General features: G+C 44.0%; 2 protein-coding genes across 5 annotated transcripts in view; both read right to left on the bottom strand.

The window, feature by feature from the left end:
• Positions 1-7008: 7008 nt before the first annotated feature.
• On the bottom strand, positions 7009-8723 carry LOC137301033 (complement component 1 Q subcomponent-binding protein, mitochondrial-like). Its single transcript, XM_067970392.1, is given in 3 exon segments — positions 7009-7389; positions 7392-7594; positions 7596-8723. Coding segments are annotated over 3 exon segments (546 nt in total). The 5' UTR covers positions 7688-8723; the 3' UTR covers positions 7009-7138.
• Positions 8724-12013: 3290 nt separating this feature from the next.
• The window catches only part of LOC137301031 (tumor necrosis factor receptor superfamily member 5-like), a 49087-nt gene continuing 36296 nt past the window's right edge, over positions 12014-24804 (bottom strand). For all 4 annotated transcript variants that reach the window (XM_067970387.1, XM_067970390.1, XM_067970388.1 and 1 more), the window contains 5 exons: positions 19791-19884; positions 17903-18084; positions 17470-17495; positions 14201-14366; positions 12014-12288 (listed from right to left, as the gene is read on the bottom strand). In XM_067970387.1, coding sequence (XP_067826488.1) covers positions 12197-12288; positions 14201-14366; positions 17470-17495; positions 17903-18084; positions 19791-19884 — 560 coding nt within the window. In that variant the 3' untranslated portion in view covers positions 12014-12196. The remainder of the gene's footprint in view (positions 12289-14200; positions 14367-17469; positions 17496-17902; positions 18085-19790; positions 19885-24804) is intronic.

Raw genomic sequence — 24804 nt, 5'->3', positions numbered from 1 at the left:
AGAGAAAGCAATTATACCGTGCAAGACATGTGCCACATTGGTCTCAGGATGCAACATCAGCACATGGAAAATATGCAAAAATAGTTTGTTCTCTGATCAGATAAGAAGGGTATTTGAGAATAGGAAAGAACGGGCCATTGCAAGTGGTGCTGAGGTTCTGTCTGCTCCCAGTGTTGTGAAGGATGGGTCTGGCCACACTGCACCGGAGCGTTCCTTTCAGTTGGAGTCTGCCGTAACATCTGCCCCTCATTGATTGTTTTTTTTGCAAAAACTTTTATCAGACAGTGGTCCTTGAGGCCCTGCGGGGAAAGGAGATGATGGAACCTGTTTGAAAGTTCCCTGATCAGTCTGTCAAAGTCATTTGGCAGAATACCTTCATAACTTTTGAACAAGCACCAAGATGTGGCTTGGCTGTTGGTGAGAAGAGCCCTTCCTGTCAGATCCTTTACGTATACCTGGAGTTTCAGCACCACCGCACTCTGTCCTCGAAACGACCCTGGTAGGGAAGAGACCATCACCCACCCCGAGGAGGTTTTTTTTATTTCATGATATAATTTAATTCATAAAATTTAAGGATACACACAGTTCAACATAAAAATCACAATTGAAAGCAATACAGTTCAAGACAAGACAACACAATAAAGATCGTACATGCTCCAATCCCATCATTACAATTCGAAACACAGTACGTTTCTTATGATACATGCCATATACTAAAAAGGTGGGATAGCCTTTTCCCATAGAGCCTCTGTGTAGGCCGCACCTCGCTTCAGTGTGTCTTGCAGCACATACTCCTGGACCTTGGAGTGTGCCAGTCGTGGACAGTTCCTTCAGCTGGAAGACCAGCAGGTTTCAGGCGGACCAAAGGACCTCCTTCACCGAGTTGATGGTCTTCCAGCAGCAGTTAATATCTGTCTCGGTACAGCCCGTAGAACAAAGCGTCCTGTGTTACTGAGCTGTTGGGGATGAACTGGGACAGATACCAATGCATCTCTCTCCACGCCTTCTTGTTGCAGGCCTGGAGCTTCCTGAACCAAATCCTGAGCACCTTCAGGTAGTCAGACCTGACCGTGAAGGGGATGGGTAATAAATGCCGGCCTCGCCCGCGATTCCCACATCCCATGAACGAATATTTAAAAAAATTCAGTAATAGTAATGCCGTTGAATGTCAGCTGCAAGAACAGAGTGCAATTTTCACAGCAAGTATGTACTATTTAGAACTACCACAGTTCTTTCCATTTCCCATCCATACTTTGCCTCCAAGACCAAAGTTCCTTGATAATCTTTGGGTCCTCTGTCTGAAACCACATGTTATGTAGTTTATAAACTTTGGCTCTAGCTTGGCCAGGCTAACACTACATTTTCCCAGGACGATTTGTATATTGTTTTGAATTGTATTGCTTTGGAATTATGATATTTGCACTGAACTATGTGCATCTTTAAATTCTATGAAATAAAGTATATTTTGAAATAAATTTAAAAAGGGGTTCTCCCAGGACAGGGCTAGCCCATTGCACTTTCGGTGTGCTGACGCCTGCGATGTCCCCAAATGCATTCGAGATCACCCCTGAGGTATGAACTTAAAAAGAACGGTTGATTTGTTTGTAATTCCAATCCATGTGATGGATGTATTTATGTTATGCAGTACAGATTGATAGTACTTTTAGGAAGATGCAGTACTTTAAACTATATTTATCCCATACCTAACATTGACAAAACAGATTACACAAGCTAAATTGGCACCTAAATATTCCCAAGATAAGCAATAAAATGTTGCTGTAACTCAGTTTATTATTTTGGCTTAATATTCACCATGTTCGTGTTCAAAAAAAATAGCATTATTTTAAAGATCATTTATTTTTCAGTTATCCAACAATCTCCTGTTTTTCTTTTAAACCGATTCTAGGACTTTCAATCATTCCAGCAATTTCTAAGTTGAGTGGTATGGAAACTATTGTTAGATTTAATTTTTGCCGCTCCACAGCATTTACTGTTCTATTTATGGTGTAAACATTTTTTTCTAACCCAGGGTAACATCCAGTTTTAATTAACAATTAATATCTTACAAGTGGTATTTCAAATATTCTTTGAAAAACTATCAGGTGCAAAGCTGCAGAATGGCATATAGTGAAGAGTGCCATCCTTCGAAACAATTTTTTATTTAAATTCCAGGAAAGATACCCTTCAGTCGCCTTTGGTTCTTTTGCCAATCACCGTAAATCTCGACCCTTTCCCCTTTCGGAAGCTGTAGAAATTACAAAATAAAAGTACATTAATTTCAGAATGTTTAAAAGTCTTTTTTCTAAAAATACATTTTTATTCATAACAAAATAAAATATATACAAACACAGTCCAAAACACACCCTGTACAATTTAAGGTCACGATCACAATTCAAAGGCACTTTAAGATACATCATTCCAGGTAGTACAATATTTACTTCATTCAGCCATGGCACTTTGAAGGGTGTATATCATGAGGTATATCATTAATGTTATCGGTGTTGCTGTACATGGTGTAGGTCTGGCCCATACCCCGTGCCATCTTCCACTTTGTCTGGAGATCAGAAATGGACTGTGCCCATAGGGACACAATGCAGAAGACTCCAAAGAGGAAAAAATTGTACCCAACATCGCCCTCATCCTGTTGGCTACCTTTGTGTGCAGCTGCATCAAGCTATGCATAGACCCTCGGTACGAGTATCACTATGGCTGAGGTTCTATCTGCAAAGGATGGGTCTGGCCACATTGTCACTGAACGCTCCATTCGATTGGAGAGTGCCGTACCATCTGTTCCTCGTAGAAATATTTATGCGACAAAACACCTTTGACCGCAAGTCAATCAGACAATGGTCTGCGCTAAACGTCCTCGAGGCCCTGCAGGAAAAGATGGTGGATCCTCTCAGGAGGGTCCCTAAGCAGACCGTCAAAGTTATTTGGCAGAACGCCTCATCGTCAGAACTTTTGAACAAGCACCAAGACTTGGCTTGGCTGGTGGTCAGAAGGGCCCTTCCCGTCAGATCCTTTATGCATACCCGGTGTCTCAGCACCACCACACTCTGTCTTTGAGGAGACTGTGGTGAGGACGAGACCGTCACCCACCTCCTTCTGGAATGTGTGCTTGCAAAGAAGGTCTGGAAAGAGATGCAGTGGTTTTTGTTGAGGTTCATCCCAAGGAGTTCCGTAATGTAGGACTCTCTGCTCTACTGACTGTTTCCAGAGATCAGGACAAATATTAACTGCTGCTGGAATCATAGAAAGTTACAGCACAGAAGGAGGCCATTTGGCCCATCGTGTCCGTGCCGGCCGAAGAAAAAGCTATCTAGCTTAATCCCACTTTCCAGCACTTGGTCTGTAGCCTTGTAGGTTATGGCACTTCAAGTACTCATCCAAGTACTTTTTAAATGAGTTGAGGGTTTCTGCCTCTTCCACCCTTTCAGGCAGTAAGTTCCAGACCCCCACTACCCTCTAATCCTTCTACCAATTACTTTAAATCTTTGCCCCCTGGACACTGACCCCTCTGCTAAGGGAACTAAGTCCTCCCCACTCACGATCTAGTCCCGTCCTCGATAAATTAGGTTTGGTTAATAGACCTCAATTAAATCTCCCCTCAGCTCCTTTGATCCAAAGAAAACAACCCCAACCAATCCAATCTTTTCTCATAGCTAAAATTCTCCAGCCCTGGCAACATCCTCGTAAATCTCCTCTGTACCATCTCTAGTGCAATCACATCTTTCCTGTAATGTGGTGACCAGAACTGTACACAGTACTCAAGCTGTGGCCTAACTAGTGTTTTATACAGTTCTGGCATGACCTCCCTGCTCTTATATTCTGTGCCTCGGCTAATAAAGGAGAGTATCCCGTATGCCTTTTTGACCACCTTATCTGCCTGTTGTGCTACCTTCAGGGATCTGTGGACATGCACTCCAAGGTCCCTCTGTTCCTCTACACCTCTCAGTATTGTCCCATTTATTGTGTACTCCCTTGCCTAGTTTGCCCTTCCCAAATGCATGACCTCACACTTCTCTGGATTGAATTCCATTTGCCACTTTTCTGCCCACCTGACCAGTCCATTGATATCTTCCTGCAGTCTACAGCTTTCCTCCTCACTATCAACCGCACGGCCAATTTTTCTATCATCTGCAAACTTCCTGATCAAGCACCCCACATTCAAGTCCAAATTATTAAAATATACCACAAAAAGCAAGGGACCTAGTACTGAATGTTGGGGACCCCAATGGAAACAACCTTCCAGTTGCAAAAACACCCGTCAACCATTACCCTTTGTTTCCTACCACTGAGCCAATTTTGGATCCAACTAACCACTTTCCCTTGGATCCCATGGGCTTTTACTTTGTTGACCCAGTTTGCCATGTGGGACCTTGTCAAAAGCCTTGCTAAAATCCATGTTCACTACATCAAACACATTACCCTCATCGACCCTCCTCGTTACCTCCTCAAAAAATTCAATCAAGTTAGTCAGACACAACCTTCCCTTAACAAATCCATGCTGATTGTCCTTGATTGACCTGTGCCTTTCTAAATGATGATTTATGCTGTCCCTCAGAATCGATTCCAATAATTTGCCCACCATCGAGGTTGGACTGACTGGCCTATAATTACTCGGTCTATCTCTTTCTCCCTTTTTCAAATAACGGTACAACATTAGCAGTCCTCCAATCCTCCGGCACCACATCTGTAGCTAAGGGTTGGAAAATGATGGTCGGAGCCTCCGCTATTTCCTCCCTTGCTTCTCTTAAAATGCCATTGACTCAGTGAAAGATGCCCTTTGGTCTGCAAAAAACTTGCTGGTCTTCCTGACCAAGTAGCTGTCCATGACTGAGTGTTGCAGAGTGGCACATTCTATGGTCCAGGACCATGTGCTGAGGGACATAGTAAAGCTTGGTGCGGCTGCCACAAAGGCTCAATGGGGAATGGCCATAATTTGGGCCCTCCCACTATTGTGCATTGAAAGCCTGGAGCCAGTGTAAAATCCCCTTGGTCTGAATGTTCACAAGCAGCCACTGGAAACAAAACCCACTGCAAACTATGTTTTTTAAATTTCAAAATCTACGTTATTTCATAAAATGTAAAAATACCACGATTCACAATTTAAACACTGTACATATCTTATAACACATACTGTGCAATACAAGGTGGGATGGCCTTACACGGTGGCCTTTCCCCATAGAGCCTTTGTGTAGGTCACACCTCGCTTCAGTGCATCCCACAACACGTACTCCTGGACCTTGGAGTGTACCAGTTGGCAACACTCAGTCGTGGACAGCTCCTTCGCTGGAAGACCAGCAGGTTTCGGGCAGACCAAAGGGCCTCCTTCACTGAGTTGATGATCTTCCATCTGTAGTTAATATCTGTCTCGATGTGCATCCTGGGGAACAGTCTGTAGAGCACAGCGTCCTGTGTTACCAAACTGTTGGGAATGAACCGGGACAGATACCAACGCATCTCTCTCCAAACCCTCTGCGTGCAAGGGCAGTCCATCATGAGGTGGACGACGGTCTCGTCCCCACTGCAGCCTCGTGGGCAGCTCCCGGTGGCACTGAGATTCCGTGCATGCAGGAAACATCGCACCAGAAGTGCCCTTCTCACCACCATACAAGCGACATCCTGGTGCCTGTTGGTCAGTTCTGGAGACGAGATGTTCTGCCAAATGGTTTTGACCGTCTGGTTGAGGAATTGCCAGATGGAATCCACCCTCTCCATTCTCTGCAGGATCTCCAAGACATTCCGTGCCGACCAATGTCTGGCGGCCTTGTGGTCAAAAGGGTTCCTCTTCAGGAACTTCTCCACCTGGGACAGATGGTGGTGTATGGTCCAGCTGGATGCGTTGTCCTGCATCTGCTCGGCTGGACCCAATCTTCTCAGTGTGGTGGATAGGTAGAAACTCAGCACTTGTAGTGACACTTGGTATTTACGTACCGGAGCTCTACACACATCCTGAGGCAGCCACACACAAAGGTGGCCATCAGGATCAGAGCGGTATTGGAGACGCCCTTCCCCCCTTTGTCTTGGGGCTCGTACATGGTGTCCCTGCGGACCATCTTGAACATCCAAAGGAGGGATAGCTTGGGTGAGTGTGGTGGCGGAGGATGGGCCAGAACTAGGCCATGTAGAGCAGCACCACAAGCACCTCACACCTTATCACAGATTCCTGCCGGCCATGGAGAGGGAGTGGTCCGCACCCACCCCCATACCAAGCTTCTATTTGGCCTTGCCACCCTCTCCGCCCAGTTCTTGTTGCAGGCCGAGGGCTTCCTGAACCAGATCCCGAGCACCTTCAGGTAGTCAGACCTGACCGTGAAGGGGACAAAGGAACGGGTCTCCCACCTGCTAAAGAATATGGCCTCGTTCTTACTGCGGTTCACTCTGGCCCCCAAGGCCAGCTCGAACTGATCGCAGATGTCCATCAGTCTGTGGACCGACCACTGATCGGAGCAAAAGATGGTGACATTGTCCATGTACAGGGAAGCCTTAATCTAAGAGCCTCCGCTGCCTGGGATTGTCACCCCTGATACACGCGTCCTTCCTGATGGATGCGGCCAATGGCTTGATACAACACACGGACAAGATCACAGTGAGAGGATAGTCGTGCCTGACTCCAGATCTGATGAGAAAGCTCTCCAAATCTCACCCGTTGATTAGGACTGTGCTACGGATGTCTGCGTAGAGCAGCTGGATCCAATCGCAAATTCCCTCCCCAAACCCCATTTTGGAGAGCACGTCCATCATGTAGGTGTGGGTTATAAACTTGTAATTTTTTTTTCACTTCTGACAATGTGATTATTCAAGACTTCCTCATTTTTTTTTGGAACATCTTAGATTATTGACATTATGAAGAACAAACAATCTGGTCAATGTGTCCACACACTTGGGGTTAACATAATTAGTGTACAATTCAGAGACTTCATTTTGGATATTTCAGCATCCCAAACTACTTTGTAAATAATAAAGAAGGGTGCTAATTACACAGAGCAGTTCAGTACCAGAGAAGACCTTAGTACAAAATTTTATGTAAAATAACTGAAAGCCTGGGGACATTCTGCCATTTCTGACACAAACATTACCATCACAAAGCAATCTGTCAAAAGGCTGGGAGATAGTGATAATTGTACACTAATTATTAGCACTTGATAAAACCCTTCAAATCTTTGAGGAACTTGATGTACTTCTGGTGTTCGAAGGCATAGCTCCGCTCAATGAGTTCATCAGCAAAAGTGTTATCAACACCATGGTCAGCCAGAAAGTCCATCAAATGGTCATAGAGGGCCCAATCTAGGCTGTCTGTATTAAGGGTATAGGTTGTGTCCTTCCAGTCATCCTCTGTAGTGGGCTGAAAACTCACCTCTTGGATGGCAAACATGTCACTCTCATAACCAGGCTCTGGTTATTTGACAGCTTGGTCACTTCAACAACAAAGTTTGAGGTTGAGATGATTTCAGGCTCATTCTCTGCACCCTTCTGTTCTTCCTGCGGCTCCTCCTCCACTGTTGGTGGAATACTGTCGTTGATATTAAAGGAGACCGTGACCTTTTCACCATCAACCTTTTGTACAAGTTTAGTTTCAGTCCCGTTCAGACCAACCTCCCAACACCTTTGGCAGTGTTGAGCTCGTCTGGATTTTCATATCCTCCTCAATTTCATCTATGAGGAATTCTGAAAATGGATGCATTTGTCATCTTCGTGCGAAACGCCCCGCAGCCGCAGACAGACCGTTGCGGGGCCGGCTGGAGCTGAGAGGCCTGCGCCTCAGGCCGAAGCTGCAGAGCAGCCACATGGAGCGGGTGAGGCCGTGGATCGCTTCCTATTCTGTTTTTATATAAAACAAATTGATTTATTCGTTCATGGAATGTGGGCGTCGCTGGCAAGGCCAGCATTTATTGCCCATGCCTAATTGCCCTTGAGAAGGTGGTGGTGAGCCGCCTTCTTGAACCGCTGCAGTCCGTGTGGTGAAAGTTCTCCCACAGTGCTGTTAGGAAGGGAGTTCCAGGATTTTGACCCAGCGACGATGAAGGAACGGCGAAATATTTCCAAGTCAGGATGGTGTGTGACTTGGAGGGGAACGTGCAGGCGGTGTTGTTCCCATGTGCCTGCTGCCCTTGTCCTTCGAGGTGGTAGAGGTCGTGGGATTGCGAGGTGCTATCAAAGAAGCCTTGGCGAGCTGCTGCAGTGCATCCTGTGGATGGTACAGAATGCAGCCACGGTGCGCCGGTGGTGAAGGGAGTTAATGTTTAGGGTGGTGGATGGAGTGCTAATCAAGCGGGCAGCTTTGTCCTGGATGGTGTTGAGCTTCTTGCGTGTTGTTGGAGCTGCATACATCCAGACAAGTGGAGAGTATTCCATCACACTCCTGACTTGTGCCTTGTAGATGGTGGAATGGCTTTGGGGAGTTATCAGGTGAGTCATTCATCGCAGAATACCCAGCCTCTGGCCTGCTCTTGTAGCCATAGTATTTATATGGCTGGTGCATAGAATCATAGAATCATAGAAGTTACAACATGGAAACAGGCCCTTCGGCCCAACATGTCCATGTCGCCCAGTTTATACCACTAAGCTAGTCCCAATTGCCTGCACTTGGCCCATATCCCTCGATACCCATCTTCCCCATGTAACTGTCCAAATGCTTTTTAAAAGACAAAATTGTACCCGCCTCTACTACTGCCTCTGGCAGCTCGTTCCAGACACTCACCACCCTTTGAGTGAAAAAATTGCCCCTCTGGATCCTTTTGTATCTCTCCCCTCTCACCTTAAATCTGTGCCCCCTCGTTATAGACTCCCCTACCTTTGGGAAAAGATTTTGACTATCGACCTTATCTATGCCCCTCATTATTTTATAGACTTCTATAAGATCACCCCTTAACCTCCTACTCTCCAGGGAATAAAGTCCCAGTCTGTCTAACCTCTCCCTGTAAGTCAAACCATCAAGTCCCGGTAGCATCCTAGTAAATCTTTTCTGCACTCTTTCTAGTTTAATAATATCCTTTCTATAATAGGGTGACCAGAACTGTACACAGTACTCCAAGTGTGGCCTCACCAATGCCCTGTACAACTTCAACAAGACATCCCAACTCCTGCATTCAATGTTCTGACCAATGAAACCAAGCATGCTGAATGCCTTCTTCACCACCCTATCCACCTGTGACTCCACTTTCAAGGAGCTATGAATCTGTACTCCTAGATCTCTTTGTTCTATAACTCTCCCCAACGCCCTACCATTAACGGAGTAGGTCCTGGCCCGATTCGATCTACCAAAATGCATCACCTCACATTTATCTAAATTAAACTCCATCTGCCATTCATCGGCCCACTGGCCCAATTTATCAAGATCCCGTTGCAATCCTAGATAACCTTCTTCACTGTCCACAATGCCACCAATCTTGGTGTCATCTGCAAACTTACTAACCATGCCTCCTAAATTCTCATCCAAATCATTAATATAAATAACAAATAACAGCGGACCCAGCACCGATCCCTGAGGCACACCGCTGGACACAGGCATCCAGTTTGAAAAACAACCCTCGACAACCACCCTCTGTCTTCTGTCGTCAAGCCAATTTTGTATCCAATTGGCTACCTCACCTTGGATCCCATGAGATTTAACCTTATGTAACAACCTACCATGCGGTACCTTGTCAAATGCTTTGCTGAAGTCCATGTAGACCACGTCTACTGCACAGCCCTCATCTATCTTCTTGGTTACCCCTTCAAAAAACTCAATCAAATTCGTGAGACATGATTTTCCTCTCACAAAACCATGCTGACTGTTCCTAATTAGTCCCTGCCTCTCCAAATGCCTGTAGATTCTGTCCCTCAGAATACCCTCTAACAACTTACCCACTACAGATGTCAGGCTCACTGGTCTGTAGTTCCCAGGCTTTTCCCTGCCACCCTTCTTAAACAAAGGCACAACATTTGCTACCCTCCAATCTTCAGGCACCTCACCTGTAGCGGTGGATGATTCAAATATCTCTGCTAGGGGACCCGCAATTTCCTCCCTAACCTCCCATAACGTCCTGGGATACATTTCATCAGGTCCCGGAGATTTATCTACCTTGATGCGCGTTAAGACTTCCAGCACCTCCCTCTCTGTAATATGTACACTCCTCAAGACATCACTATTTATTTCCCCAAGTTCCCTAACATCCATGCCTTTCTCAACCGTAAATACCGATGTGAAATATTCATTCAGGATCTCACCCATCTCTTGTGGTTCCGCACATAGATGACCTTGTTGATCCTTAAGAGGCCCTACTCTCTCCCTAGTTACCCTTTTGCCCTTTATGTATTTGTAGAAGCTCTTTGGATTCACCTTTGCCTGATCTGCCAAAGCAATCTCATATCCCCTTTTTGCCCTCCTGATTTCTCTCTTAACTCTACTCCGGCAATCTCTATACTCTTCAAGGGATCCACTTGATCCCAGCTGCCTATGCATGTCATATGCCTCCTTCTTATTTTTGACTAGTGTCTCAATCTCCCGAGTCATCCAAGGTTCCCTACTTCTACCAGCCTTGCCCTTCACTTTATAAGGAATGTGCTTACACTGAACCCTGGTTAACACACTTTTGAAAGCCTCCCACTTACCAGACGTCCCTTTGCCTGCCAACAGACTCTCCCAATCAACTTCTGAAAGTTCCTGTCTAATACCATCAAAATTGGCCTTTCCCCAATTTAGAATTTTAACTTTTGGGCCAGACCTATCCTTCTCCATAGCTATCTTAAAACTAATGGAATTATGATCACTGGTCCCAAAGTGATCCCTCACTAACACTTCTGTCACCTGCCCTTCCTTATTTCCCAAGAGGAGGTCAAGTTTTGCCCCCTCTCTAGTCGGGCCATCCACATACTGAATGAGAAATTCCTCCTGAATACACTCAACAAATTTCTCTCCATCCAAGCCCCTAATGCTATGGCTGTCCCAGTCAATGTTGGGAAAGTTAAAGTCCCCTACTATTACCACCCTATTTTTCTTGCAGCTGTCTGTAATCTCCTTACATATTTGCTCCTCAATTTCCCGTTGACTATTTGGGGGTCTGTAGTACAATCCTATCAAAGTGATCTCTCCCTTCTTATTTTTCAGTTCTACCCATATGGACTCAGTGGGCGAACCCTCGGATATATCCCCTCTCACTACTGCCGTGATGTTCTCCCTAATCAAGAACGCAACTCCCCCTCCTCTCTTACCTCCTGCTCTATCTTTCCTATAGCATCTGTACCCTGGAACATTGAGCTGCCAGTCCTGCCCCTCCCTTAGCCATGTTTCAGTAATAGCTATAACATCCCAGTCCCATGTACCCATCCATGCCCTGAGTTCATCTGCCTTGCCCATCAGACTTCTTGCATTGAAATAAATGCAGTTTAATCTAGACTTCCCTTGGTCTTTGCCCTGCTTTCTCAGACCATCTGTCCGGTCATGTTCTGTACACTCTCCCTTACTGCCTTTTGTTTCTGTCACCACTTTATTTCCCACTGACTTCCTGCATCGGTTCCCATCCCCCTGCCACATTAGTTTAAACCCTCCCCAACAGCACTAGCAAACACTCCCCCAAGGACATTGGTTCCAGTCCTGCCCAGATGCAGACCGTCCAATTTGTACTGGTCCCACCTCCCCCAGAACCGGTTCCAATGGCCCAGGAATTTGAATCCCTCCCTCTTGCACCATCTCTCAAGCCACGTATTCATCTTAGCTATCCTGTCATTCCTACTCTGACTAGCCCGTGGCACTGGTAGCAATCCTGAGATTACTACCTTTGAGGTCCTACTCTTTAGTTTAACTCCTAACTCCCTAAATTCAGCTTGTAGGACCTCATCCTGTTTTTTACCTATATCGTTGGTGCCTATATGCACCACGACAACTGGCTGTTCACCCTCCCCCTCCAGAATGGTGCAGTTAAGTTTCTGGTCAACAGTGACCCCCCCAGGATGTTGATGGTGGGGGAGTCGGCGATGGTAATGCCGTTGAATGTCAGATGCAAGAACAGAATACAATTTTCACAGCGAGTATGAACTATTTACAACTGCCACAGTTCTTCTTTTTATTTCCCATCCATGGTTTGCCTCCAAGCCCAAACTTCCTTGATAGTCTTTGGGTCCTCTATCTGAAACCACATGTCATGTAGTTTATAAACTTTGGCTCTAGCTTGGCCAGGCTAACACCACAGACAAAACAAACAGACCAAAATGGTCATCTAGTTCTGGTATCTGGATTATCTTCGCCAGGTGCTGAATGAATTTCTGTTGAACTTTGGCTCCCTCTTCCTGAATCAGTACGGCCTCCTAAAGAAGAAAAATACAGAAATTGCAATTTAGAATTACTGTTTATCCTTATGAAATGATAATACGGACTAAATGAAGACCAATATGTACAGAAAAGAAAAATAACTAATTAGTGAAACTGAATAATCTGCATGTGGCTGAACAGGAATGAAGCAATGGAAAGCTCCTTTAAGACAATGGAGCTGTTGGTCATGTGACAAATCCACACGTACACTTGAAATGACAACACTTAAGGCATTCTTGGTGATTAGCAGTTAGTTACATTTATTGATCAGTGAGTTTTGCGTTTCACAGTTAACAGAATCGGAAAATAAATTCTATTATTAATATCTAATCATGATCGTTGGAGATAAAATATTTTTAAAAATTTTACATTAACCTGCAACTTGTTCTTCAGAACATGTAAATATGGCTTTAAGGGGACAGAGCACTGTTTACTAACATGCCATGCTGTTCAGTGATGGGTGAGGGGTTCTGCCCCCCGATTCCCACGTCCCCAACTGGGGGAAGATGATAAACAGAGGTGTAGGATTTCCCCAAAGGGAGCGAACTGGAGGCACAATGAAACATGTGTCTCCACGTTTCCATGCAGAGGCCTAGGAATAGGTCAGGGAAGGGTGCCATTACATGGAGTTAGCGGGGGGGGGAGGATAATGCAGGCAAGAAAAATAACTTATGAAATAGGCAAAAATTACTGATTTGAAAATGTGAAGACATCTCAGTATACAAAATAAGCAGAAGAAGGGATTGGAAAGATTAACATTCACCAATGTTAACAACTAATCTTAAATATTCTAAAGAAAATGTAAAGAACATCAGCCAACATATTTTATACCATCTCAGTGCATATTATCTGAGTCAGAAGGTCATGGGTTCAAGCCCTACTCCAGAGGCTTGAGCACATCATCTGGACTGACAGATCAGTACAGTACTGAGGGAATGCTGCACTGTCAGAGATACTGTCATTCAGATGAGATGTTAAATCAAGGTGTTGTCTGCCCTCTCAAGTGAAGAAAAAGATCCCATACCACTATTCGAAGAAGAGCAGGAGAGTTCTTCCAGTGCCCCGGCTAATATTTATCTCTCATCCAAAATCATTAAAACAGATTATCTGGTCATTTATCTCATTGCTGTTTATCGGATCTTGCTGTGCGCAAATTGGATTTCACATTTCCCTACATTATGATAATAACTACAGTTCAAACTACGGTACTTAATTGGCTGTGAAGTGCTTTGGGATGTCCTGAGGTAGTGAAAGGCGCTATATAAATGCAATTTTGACATTAATCAACTAAACATAAATTTTAAAAGATTTAAGCACTTTGCATATTTTTTCTCCCTTTCTGTCTCAGTTACAAGCTGCCATGGTACCTGAGTTAGTTCAAAATCACTACTTGAGTGAAGAAGATGCAACAAAGGTGGTCTTTTGCAATGCCACTTCTGTTTGATCTGCAGAAGATGAAACTACGTGGACAACGTAATCACAAAATGTGCCACACACAATGCCCAGTGAGTTAATGCACTGTAGGCTCTAGTAATGAGTCATATAGATTCAGGTTCGATTTTGAGTCTGTACTGAGTTAGCTGACCTTAGCCGGGATAATAGTGGGATCTACAAATGGCCTCAGTATTTCTCCCCCTCTCATCACCGTGCATTAATTCTGCAGCAAAGTATACACAGGCGAGAATAAGTTTGGGCTTAGTCATTATGTTATCGCTGCCCTCTCTCAGTGGAATGGCCTGTCAACAAACTCTGGCTTGCACATGAAAAATGGACTTTTGGGCAGGGCACGGACGTGTTGTAGGCACTGGTGGAACTGTATCCCAACAAGAGTCATTATCTATGGGAGAGGAGAGCAGAAAGGGGAAAAATGTAGAAACAAAACAAATATTGGAGAGAAATGTACTGTACCTGCTCTCAGATGTTCCTGAGGGATTCTTGTAATTTGGGTGCTGTTTGGATTTGTAGTGTTCTCACTATTTGCACTGGGATGGCATTGAGTTTCTGGAGTAGGTGTGCTTAGACCACCTTGATCAGTTTTCTCCTTCTTGCTTTGATTTATTATTAGCGGGACTTGCTGCACAGAAAAAAAAGTTACTAAGCTTGCAAGGTTGGGAAGTCACATTTTGAAAGCATTGACTCATTTGTCTGAGTTTGATATTGTGACCATGACAATGAACAAAACAGGATATTTGTTCTAAGATGCTCTGTATTGACTGTCATAGTTAGTTTAGGTGTCATTACACATAGCCCTGAGAACTCTGAAGTTTCCATCATGCACAGAACTCTCTGATTACTTCATTTCCTTTCTCCTACATACCCACTGGCTGGTAACCCCTCTGCCATCATCTTTCTACATAGCTGGAGCATGACGAATGTTCACCTTGACTATCCATTGCCAAATTTGACTTGATCACTTCAAAGTTTACCATCGCTCCATTTCCACAGTTGAGTCCTTTTATTACTTCTGGTCAGTAGGAACAACTTTGTTGCTCTTCTCCATAACAAGTTGTCTTCTCTAATCACATTCCATGGCACCCTTCATCCTCATCTCAGTCACCAAATGTTGCCCCAAAACTATGCTCCACCTCTCTCACCATTCAAATCTGGATCCGAAACTGCTCACAAGACCAAAACTACACTGGTCAATGTCACAAACGACATCTTATATGAATGCAACTATGGCTTACTGTCTATACTCTTCCTCCTCGACCCCACCACACCGTGGTCTATTGCATCCTCCTCAAACTTCTCTCCCCCACAGTTCACCTTTATGATACTGCTTTCTCCTGGTTCCACTCCTACCCGTCATACCATAGATATTACATCGTTTCAAATAGTTTCTCCTCCCATTCCCTCATGGTCGCCTCTGGGATCCATCCTTGGCTTCTTCTTCTTCATCGTTTACATCCAACCCCTTGTTGATGTTATCCTGAAGCACAGGGCCAACTTTTACATGGATGCTGATGACACCTAGCTCTATCTTGTCACCTGTGCCATCGACCATACTTGGTTGACAGGCATTGCCTATCTGACGCAAGACCCAGAGGTCTCAAAAATTCCTCCAGCTTTATGTCAGCAAAAACGGAGCCATTTCCTTCAGTTCCTGCAAGCATCTACACACCTCATTCCTTGACTCCGCCTCACTTCCTACCTCCCACTTCATGCTTAGCCCAGAGTGTGGAACCTCGGTGTATTTCATCGACCCTGAGCTCAGCTTCCTCCCCCACATCCAATCTGTCACCAATTTAGTTTTCTTTCACTTCTGCTGTATCACCTGCCGTTGCCTCTACTTCTTCTCTTGGCTGCCGAGACTCTAATCCACGCTTTTATTATTTTGAAGCTGGATTTCTTCAACATTCTCCTTACCATCTCTCTGCTTTCACCATTCATAAACTACAAGTCATCCAGAATGCCATGACTTGTGTTCTCACATGCAACAAAGCCTGTCCTCGCTGAGCTCCATTAGATCCCAGTGTCCCTGAGAATTGACACTGAAATTCTGGTCCTCACCTTCAACTCCCTCCAAGACCTCATGCCCTCCGATTTTCAGCCCTATTTCCTGCATGTGGCCTATGATCCTTCCAACATCGGCCTTCTTCTCAGTCCTCACTCCCTCTGCTCCATCATTAGCCACCTTCTCCCACTCTCTGGAACTCCCTCCCACAGTATCACCTTGTCACCTCCCTCTCTGCTTTCAAAAATATCCTAAGACCCTTGACTGTGCTTTTCCCCGTTCCTGACCTCTCTGTCTTCTTTTTCTTCCCCCTTCCTCTGCTTGATGCCCACTTGCTATCCACCGCCCTATAAAATGCTGTGAAATATCTCGATATGTAATGAATGCTATAGAAATGCAGGTAGTTTTGATACACTGAATGTAAATAAAAGACAGCTCCACAGTTCCCACTGCTCTCACTTTCAAAACTGTTTTGCAGTTTAATGAAAAGGAGTCAGTTATTTAAAAAAATGTTCAAAATTACTAAGATAAGAAGTTACTGCTGTGTCAAATCAGCTTAAGCACATACATATAGCCCTCTGCATCTGGTGAAAGAAAGTCACAGGTCAAATTTGAGGAGATTTTGTTAAATTAGTCACAAAGTAATGTCAGTGCAATGGATGTATGTACAGATTATAAATTGAAATAAGTTATTCTAATCCTGTGTTGATCTATGGTAAAACCACAGTTGGAATACTGTGTCAGTTTTGGACACTTCACCCTCAAAAAGATACTAACATACTGGGGAAAGTTCACAGAATAGCAACCAGGCTGATTCTTGGACCTGTAGCACCGAACGATATTGAAACATTTCCTGCGGTAATTTTAATTTTTACTGCCAGGTGAAAAACGGGTGATGGTGATTCGGCCACCTCTTTAACACCCTGCTCGATTGGGCGGGATATAAAACAGGTGGCCGATTTGCTATTGCCCGTTTTTCACTTGGTGATAAAAGTTCTCATGAAAAGTAATTGATGGTGTTGACTGAATCCTTTAAAAAAGGAGCTGCACAAATATCATAATAGTGCTCTGTAATTCTACCTGTAATGTCCTCTTCATGTACCTTATACAGCAAACCCAAACTGTCTCCCATCAGCTCTTTACTTACAACACAGCCCAACTGCTGGCAATTTTTTTTTAAATGATACAGGATTTCAACATTTTGTCTCACCTTCAGTGTTGTTGAAATAGTCAGGGATTCAATGAATTCTTATTGGCCTGGATCCCCTGTCCAGAAATTATACACAAACAACTATCATGAGGCAGAGATTAGATGCAGACTAATAAGCTAACGGGGATCAGATTTATATTTGCCTCAATACTGCGCACTGGACATCAGTGACTGCACACTGTATAAGGTCCTCCGCTATACACAGGAGATTATTTACGAGGGTGCAACCTGCACTTTAAATGCTCAAGGGATTTAACACTCCTAGCTGTAGGGCTTTTGTCTGCTGTTTTTACCCTTTGATTTGGTTTCTAACTGGTAAAATCTGTCACTGCAGGATAAAAAGAAAATGCAGGAAAATATATTGATAAAATGCTAGGTTTCTAATTATATTGGAATGTGTTTGTGGAATGTTTTGAACACATTTGTAGAAAATACGATTTTACACACATGACTGCATAACAACAGTGAAATACATATATATATATACATACACACACACACACACACACACACCTTTTCAGCCTGCGCTCTCTCAGCATCTGTCAATAGAAGAAAAATGTAAGTAAATTAATATAAGGAGTAAGTGCTGTTAAATAGATTTACTCAAGTTTTTGCTCTACTTTGCCAATGCTTTATTAACATGAAAATAGCAGGTGTTCTTGTCAGCAAATGATAGTGAAGATGGAGGTAATGTTTCAGTTGAGCCTAATTAAACAGAACAACAATCAAACTGAAGCCTTTATGTACAGAGAGGCAATGAGCACATAACCCACATGGCCCAAGTTTAATACAAGGTTCATAAAGCAACCGTGTCCCAGTGGTTTGACTGCAACATACCCTTTTGGGAAAAAAGGAAGATTATTTGCAATCTGACTGAAATAAGGCTAATATGGAAAAATATACTGGAGCAGGAAGATGCACACAGTAAATCAAACGAATCACGCACCTGAATGCCTCCTGGATTTTTTATACTTTTTCATCCAAATAAGAGCAAAAAGAATCACAGCCAATATCAAAATCAAAATTAAAACAGGCACAATTATAGCTGCTAGATTAGTCTTTTTTTCACACTCCACATCAGTAAAAGAGCTCCCTGGTTTGACCTGATTTTGGTTGAGTTCTTCACATCTGGGGAAAATGCAGAAAAAATAATCAGCACAAACATCAACAATAGTTGTTCTAAGTATAATTATAACAAATATGTTACAATTAATCTGTTATTGAAATCTCATTCTAAGCCCAGCAGAGTTTGAGTTAAACCCACTATTAGTATTAGAGGAAATAATGGAAGGCTGGTCCCATTTTTAGACTCATAGGAATATAAGGACAGGAGAACTCGAGCCTATTCCACCATTCAATTAGATCATGGCTGATCTGTATCTCAACTCCATCTACCTGCCTTGATCCTTAATACCCTGGCCTGATAAAAATCTATCATTCTCAGTTTTGAAATTTTCATTCGACCTAGCCTCAAGAGCTTTTTGGGGAAGAAAGTTCCAGATTTCCACTGTCCTTTGTGTGAAAAAGTGCTTTCCGCCATCACCCCGAATGGCCTGGCTCTAATTTGAAGTTTATGCCCCTTTGTTCTGGATTCCCCCACCAGAGGAAATAAGTTTCTCTCTGTCTACCCTATCAATGCCTATGATTTTAAACACCTCAATTAGATTACTCCTTAATCTTAATCAAGGGAATACAAGCCTCGTCTATGCAACCTGTTCTCATAATTTAACCCTTTTAGTCCCAGTATCATTTTCGTGAATCTGCGCTGTACCCCTGCCTTATCCTTCCTGAGGTGCGGTGCACAGAACTGAATGCAGTACTCCAGATGGGGTCTAACTGGAGCTCTGTACAGCTGTAACATAACTTCCACCTCTTTGTATTCCATTCCTCTTGAGATAAAGGCCAACATTCTATTAGCTTTTTAAGTTATTTTTTGGACCTGTCCGCTAGCTTTTAATGATATCTGTACATGGACCTCTAAATCTCTCTGCTCATCCACAGTTCCTAGTTTCTGACCATTTAGAAAATACTTCTTGGGTCCAAAGTGAATGACTTCATACTTTCCCACAATGAACTCCAACTGCCACAGTTTTGCCAACTCACTTAATCTATCAATGTGCCTTTGCAACTTTCTGCTCCCATCTACACTATTTACTGTGCCATCTAACTTAGTGTTGTCAGGAAACTTAGATATACGGCTCTCTATTCCTTCATCCAAGTCATTTATAAATATAGTGAAAAGCTGAGGCCCCAGTACAGATCACTGGGGGAACACCACGAGTCACATCCTGCCAATTTGAGTAAATAACCATTATCCCTATCCAAGCCAATAGGTTGCCTCCAATTTCATGCGCTCTCATTTTTTGTTAATAGTTTTTTATGTGGAACCATGTTGTATGCCTTCTGGAAGTCCATATGAATAATATCCATAGACACTCCCTTATCTACCACGTTTGTTACCTCCTCAAAATCCCTTTAAATAGCACTGGCGAGGGGGCCTTCATGCCATTCAGCGTCGGTTCAAGTTGTGGTGAGCGCTGGGGCGGTCCAAAATGGAAAACAGGTTTTGCACAAAGCGCAGGATCTTCATCGCAGGATCTTCATCTGCATTTTAACTTTAAATGCTGCCAGCATGCCCTGCTGACACAAGCGTTACCACCGTACCCAATTCTGGGCGCTTCTTGCCCGCCATTTTGGGGATTTAGAAGTCCACGTAGTGCCTTAAAAACGGGCACTCCTTGGCCCAATTTCTAGGCCAGTATATTTGCAAATTTCAGGTATTGGTACACTGACATTGCAAGTTAAAAAATTCTGAATTCCTTTGTGGTACTTACTTCGACCAATTCTTACATGCTTCAGTTGATGAATCGTTGCTTGAATATGTTCCAAGAGGGCACTCTACACACACAGTGTCTTTGAAATGTGTTGCTGAAAAATAAATGTATCAATGTCAATTCCAGAGCATTTGAATCGAGTTTGCATTACTAAGGTGTGTTTGAACCACAGCTCCCGTTACTCTTTTATCCACTACAGCCTACTCCTAAAAAAAATTGAATTATCCAGTAAGTAGAGTTAATTTAATGCAAACAAAATTCAAATGATTAGATAATTCAAACGAAGTGACTTTGAATTGAGAGTAGACTGCATTCTAGATTTCTGAAAAGCTTGCTTAAAGTCATCATGAACCTAACTCAGAGTGGGTCCTCTGAATTAAATGATAACGTACACTAAACACATATAGCATATATAGTGGTCACAGTGCCTGTAATGCAATCAGATGTTTCCTGAGCTGAGCTTCTGACCCCATATCCTCTCCATCACCAAGATCGCCTACTTCCACCTCTGTAACATCCCTGTCTCCGCCCCTGCCTCAGCCCATCTGCTGCTGAAATACTCATCCATGCCTTTGTTACCTCCAGACTCCACAATTCCAATGCTCTCCTGGCTGGCCTCCCATCTTCCACCCTCCATAAACTTGAACTCATTCAAAGCTCTGCTGCCCGTATTCTGTTTTGCAACAAGTCCCGTTCACCCATCACCACTGTGTTCGCTGACCTACACTGGCTCCCGGTCTAGCAACGCCTCGATTTTAAATTCTCATCCTTATGTTCAAATCCCTCCATGGCCTCACTCCTCCCCATCTCTGTAACCTCCTGCTGGTCTACATCCCTCTGAGAACTCTGTGTTCCTCCAATTCTGGTCTCTTGGTCTCTACTTCCTTCACCCCTCCATTGGCAGACCTAGGCCCATCAGCAGTCTAGGCCCTAAGCTCTGGAATTCCCTCCCTAAACCTCTCCGCCTCTCTCCTCCTTTAGGACTCTTCTTAAAACCTACCTCTGACCAAGCTTTTGGTCTCCTGTCCTAATATCTGCTTATATGGTTTGGTGTCAAATTTTGACTGATAATGCTCCTGTGAAGCGCCTTGGGATGTTTTACGACGTTAAAGACGCCATATAGATGCAAGTTGTTGTTGTGGCACTTCAGACATCACTAGAAGTCTCCTTTCCCCCACAGCCTGTGTTTTTCCCATTGCAGACTCCAGCACTTCAAGCACCCATGTTTAAATCTCGTTAAGGTGCAATTACCTTGTATACTTAATTACCTCTAACTAGTGTTGGATTACACCTTGCACTACTCAGCAGTGACTGCAGTAACAAACATGTTCAAGAAGTAAATATTATAATGTTAAGGCCCAATTTGGGATGGGCAATAAATGCCGGCTTTGCCAGCGACCCCACATCCCATGAACGAATAAAAAAAAATCTTATGTACTTAATCCCCTCTGTGTGGGGTTGCATTTTGCACTACTCAGCATAAATAAAGCTAATTACAGCTAGTATACAGTCTTGTTTAGTTTACTCAATAATAAATTTACTGTCCAGGCAAATCACGTTACCACCAACTTTAAGAGGTGGGGACTCTATTACTCCTATTATTACTGGAGGGGTTGGGGATATAGGAAAAGAGATCCAGGCAATAGGCTACTAAATGCTTTGCCATCAATGATCGGACAAAAGGAGGGCGAGTTGCCCAGGAGGCTGGAGTCAGTGGATTGTAGGGTGCAGGAGAGGATCAGTGGCTGGAGGAGGTTTCAGAGGTACGGAAGTGCAAAGCTATGGAGGAATTTGAAGATGAGGCCAATGATTTTAAATTGGATGGATTGTGTAACAGGAAACCGGTGTAGGTTAATGAGTGGAGGAGATTATGGAATTTGGTGTGAACAGGAATGCGGGCAGCCGTGTTTTGGACAAATTGGAGTTTTGGACAATAAAAGGCAAGCAAGGAATTGGAGAAATAGGGGCCTAAATTCGATATCGCCCAATAATGGGCACAAAATGATCGGCGAGCTTAATTTGCGTGCCTGAAGAGAAAGGCCCAAAGACCATCCTAAATTTGCTTCATTGGAATAAATCCGGTAAGCTGCAGATGCCAACTGGGTGCCCCGGGAGCAAGCTCTGTCTCATCTTATCGAATTTCGTGAAAATGGGCGTAGGACCCTTATTTGAATATTGAGATGAAGCCAATGCTCATTTTAGGAAGTGCCAGGGTCCCCTAAAAAAAAAGGTCCTGATTAATTTAGTGGCGGCCTGAACGCTCGTGCAAATTGGGTGCGGGCTGTCGCTGTGCTAAATTTGTCATCGTTGCACTCCTTCTACGGTTTAGGCCCCATCGAGTCTGGACATAACACATGTACGTCTAAGGGTTTCAGCAGCAGAGGGTATTGAGATCGGGATGGAGTCCGGCAATGTTGTGGTGGTGGAAGTATGCAAACTTGGTGATGGAAAGGATATGGAGTTGGAAGCTCAGGGCCGAATACGACGTTGAGGTAATGCACGGCTTTGTTTAGCCTACGCGAGTGCCCAAGGAGGAGGTTGCACTTAATAGCAAGGAAGCAGAGTTTATCACAAACACCTAAAACAATGGTTTTGGTCTTTCCAATGTTCAGTCGAAGAAGGAAGGTGGGCTGAGTCTAAGACTCTGTGTCAGGTCGTCAACAGCACAGAAGTGGTTGTGTAGTTGAAAGAAGTATTGGAAAGACAGAGCTGGGTATCATCAATGTACATGTGGAAGCTGACCCATGTCTATGGATAATGTCACCAAGGTGCAGCATATATATGAGGAAGAGGGTTCTCAGGACAGGTTTGTGGGGAACTCCGGAGGTGATAATGCGGGTGAGAAAGGAGAAGCCTTTGCTGAAGGTGAGATGATGTGGAGATGCCGGTGATGGACTGGGGTGGACAAATGTAAGGAGTCTTAAAACACCAAGTTATAGTCCAACAGCTTTATTTTAAATCACAAGCTTTCGGAGCTTTCCTCCTTCGTCAGGTGAGTGCAGAGTAAGTTGGCTTTGTCCAGATAGGTAGGAATGGAACTCTACAAGGGCAGTCTCACACAGCTGGATAACTAAGGAGAACCGGTGGAGGAGGATAGGATTGCCAACTGTCTCAATTGTTAGTGAGGTCAGAGACTTGGAAATATATCGCCGTTCCTTCATTGTCGCTGGGTCACAATCCTGGAACTCCCTTCCAAACAGCACTGTGGGAGAACCGTCACCACACGGACTGCAGCGGTTCAAGAAGGCGGCTCACCACCACCTTCTCGAGGGCAATTAGGGATGGGCAATAAATGCTGGCCTCGCCAGCGACGCCCACATCCCGTGAACGAATAAAAAAAGAGCACAGGGAGGGGTAACGCACCACATTCATAGTCACATAGGAGGTTACTTGTGACTTTGGCCTGAGCTGTTTCAGTGCGGTGAGATGGATGGAAACTGGACCGAATGTAATCAATTGAGGATTTGCGAGAGAGATGGGCACTGAGCTAAGAGATGACAACACACTCAGAGGAAAGGGAGGGTAGAGACAGTGCGATAATTAGTGAGGACGGAAGGATTGAGGATGGATTGTTTGATTAGGGGGTTGATAATGGCCATCTTGAAGGGGAGTGAGACATTGTTGGAGGAAAGGGAAATATTAAAATGTTGGTGTCCACGCGGGCCAGAATGAGAAACTGAGTGATCAGGAATGGAGTGGGGTTGGGGGGTTTGGTGGGGGGGGGGGGGGGTGGGTGGAAAGAGACCAAGGAAGCAGGAGGTGAATTATATGGAAGAGAGAAATTTGGAAAAGGTGAGGGGGGCGATGTTTCCTGCTCCAACTATCCGGAAGATAACTGTTACAAGTTTCAGATCTGCCTTAGATATTCTCTCAGGTTAGCACTACCAGTCTCTCCCATAAACCAACCTCTATCTTTCACAATCGAGGTCTGATTTTCATGACGTATGATTGTGTAACCCAGGGGGAACAATGTGACCCCCTTGTTATAAGGAACCAGGTATTGTGATCCTCACTTGCACTTCTCTAATCTTATAAAAGGTGGATTGGTTAATATTCTAGTTGGATGAGACCAGACACGAATCATTAAGCTGCTTTATTTTACAGTCAGTAAGTGAATGTACAGAGTAACAGTTATTGCAAATCTCACCTTACTTCAATTTAATTTTAGTCTCTCCTTGCAACAAATCAAGTAATAAAAATATATTATTTCTCCCTAATTAATGACCCACTAATGTCTATCACATAGTCCTGGTTATCAGGGTATCAAAGAATATGGAGCAAAGGCAGGTAAATGGAATACAGGTACAAATCAGCCATGATCTAATTGAATGGCGGAAGAAGCTCGAGGGGCTGAATGGCCTACTCCTGTTCCTATGAGTACAACTTCTTTCTGGGTCAGGCTTGTTACTGAATCAGGCTGACGCTTGCTCTGGGTCTGGCCAGCTCACTTCTTAAGGTAAACTAGCTGTGGCCTTATCTGCCTCTTAACAGACCTTAACAACTGATCCTAAACGTATGTTTCTTTGTTCTTTTTGTGGCAGGAAATTTTGCCGTTTGAATCCTGTCTCCTGCCCTGTCTGGGGGGTTGGCCAATATTGCTGCCAATTAAACCTACTGCTGTCGCCACAATGTGAGCCCCTTGAAACTAGGTCCTGTGAAGCTCAGAAGGTTGAAACAGTCCAATCCCTAAGGTGTGAATGTTTGCTGGGATTTCTTTTAATGAACCTCCATTGTCTGAAGCCACCTGGATGGATGCTTCATCTGACACCTGATCCACATCCCCAGCATATGTCCATCCTGCAATTCTAACTCCTTGAAAGCAAACACACATTTTAATATGATTTACAACCATGCCCCTTTCCGTGGTAAAATGGAAAATAAATATTCACAACTGCACAATATTAATAAGTGTACACCAAAACTGCGAATGGGTCTTTATCCAAAACTTTATTTTATTATTCATTTTATTATTCACCCACAATAGGAAAGAAGTTCAGGTGAGGTGTAAAACGGG

The sequence above is a fragment of the Heptranchias perlo genome, chromosome 32 (assembly GCF_035084215.1).
Source record: "Heptranchias perlo isolate sHepPer1 chromosome 32, sHepPer1.hap1, whole genome shotgun sequence".
NCBI lineage: Eukaryota > Metazoa > Chordata > Chondrichthyes > Hexanchiformes > Hexanchidae > Heptranchias > Heptranchias perlo.
The sequence above is the reverse complement of the archived record's forward strand: the minus strand, read 5'-3'. Positions and strand labels throughout refer to the sequence as shown.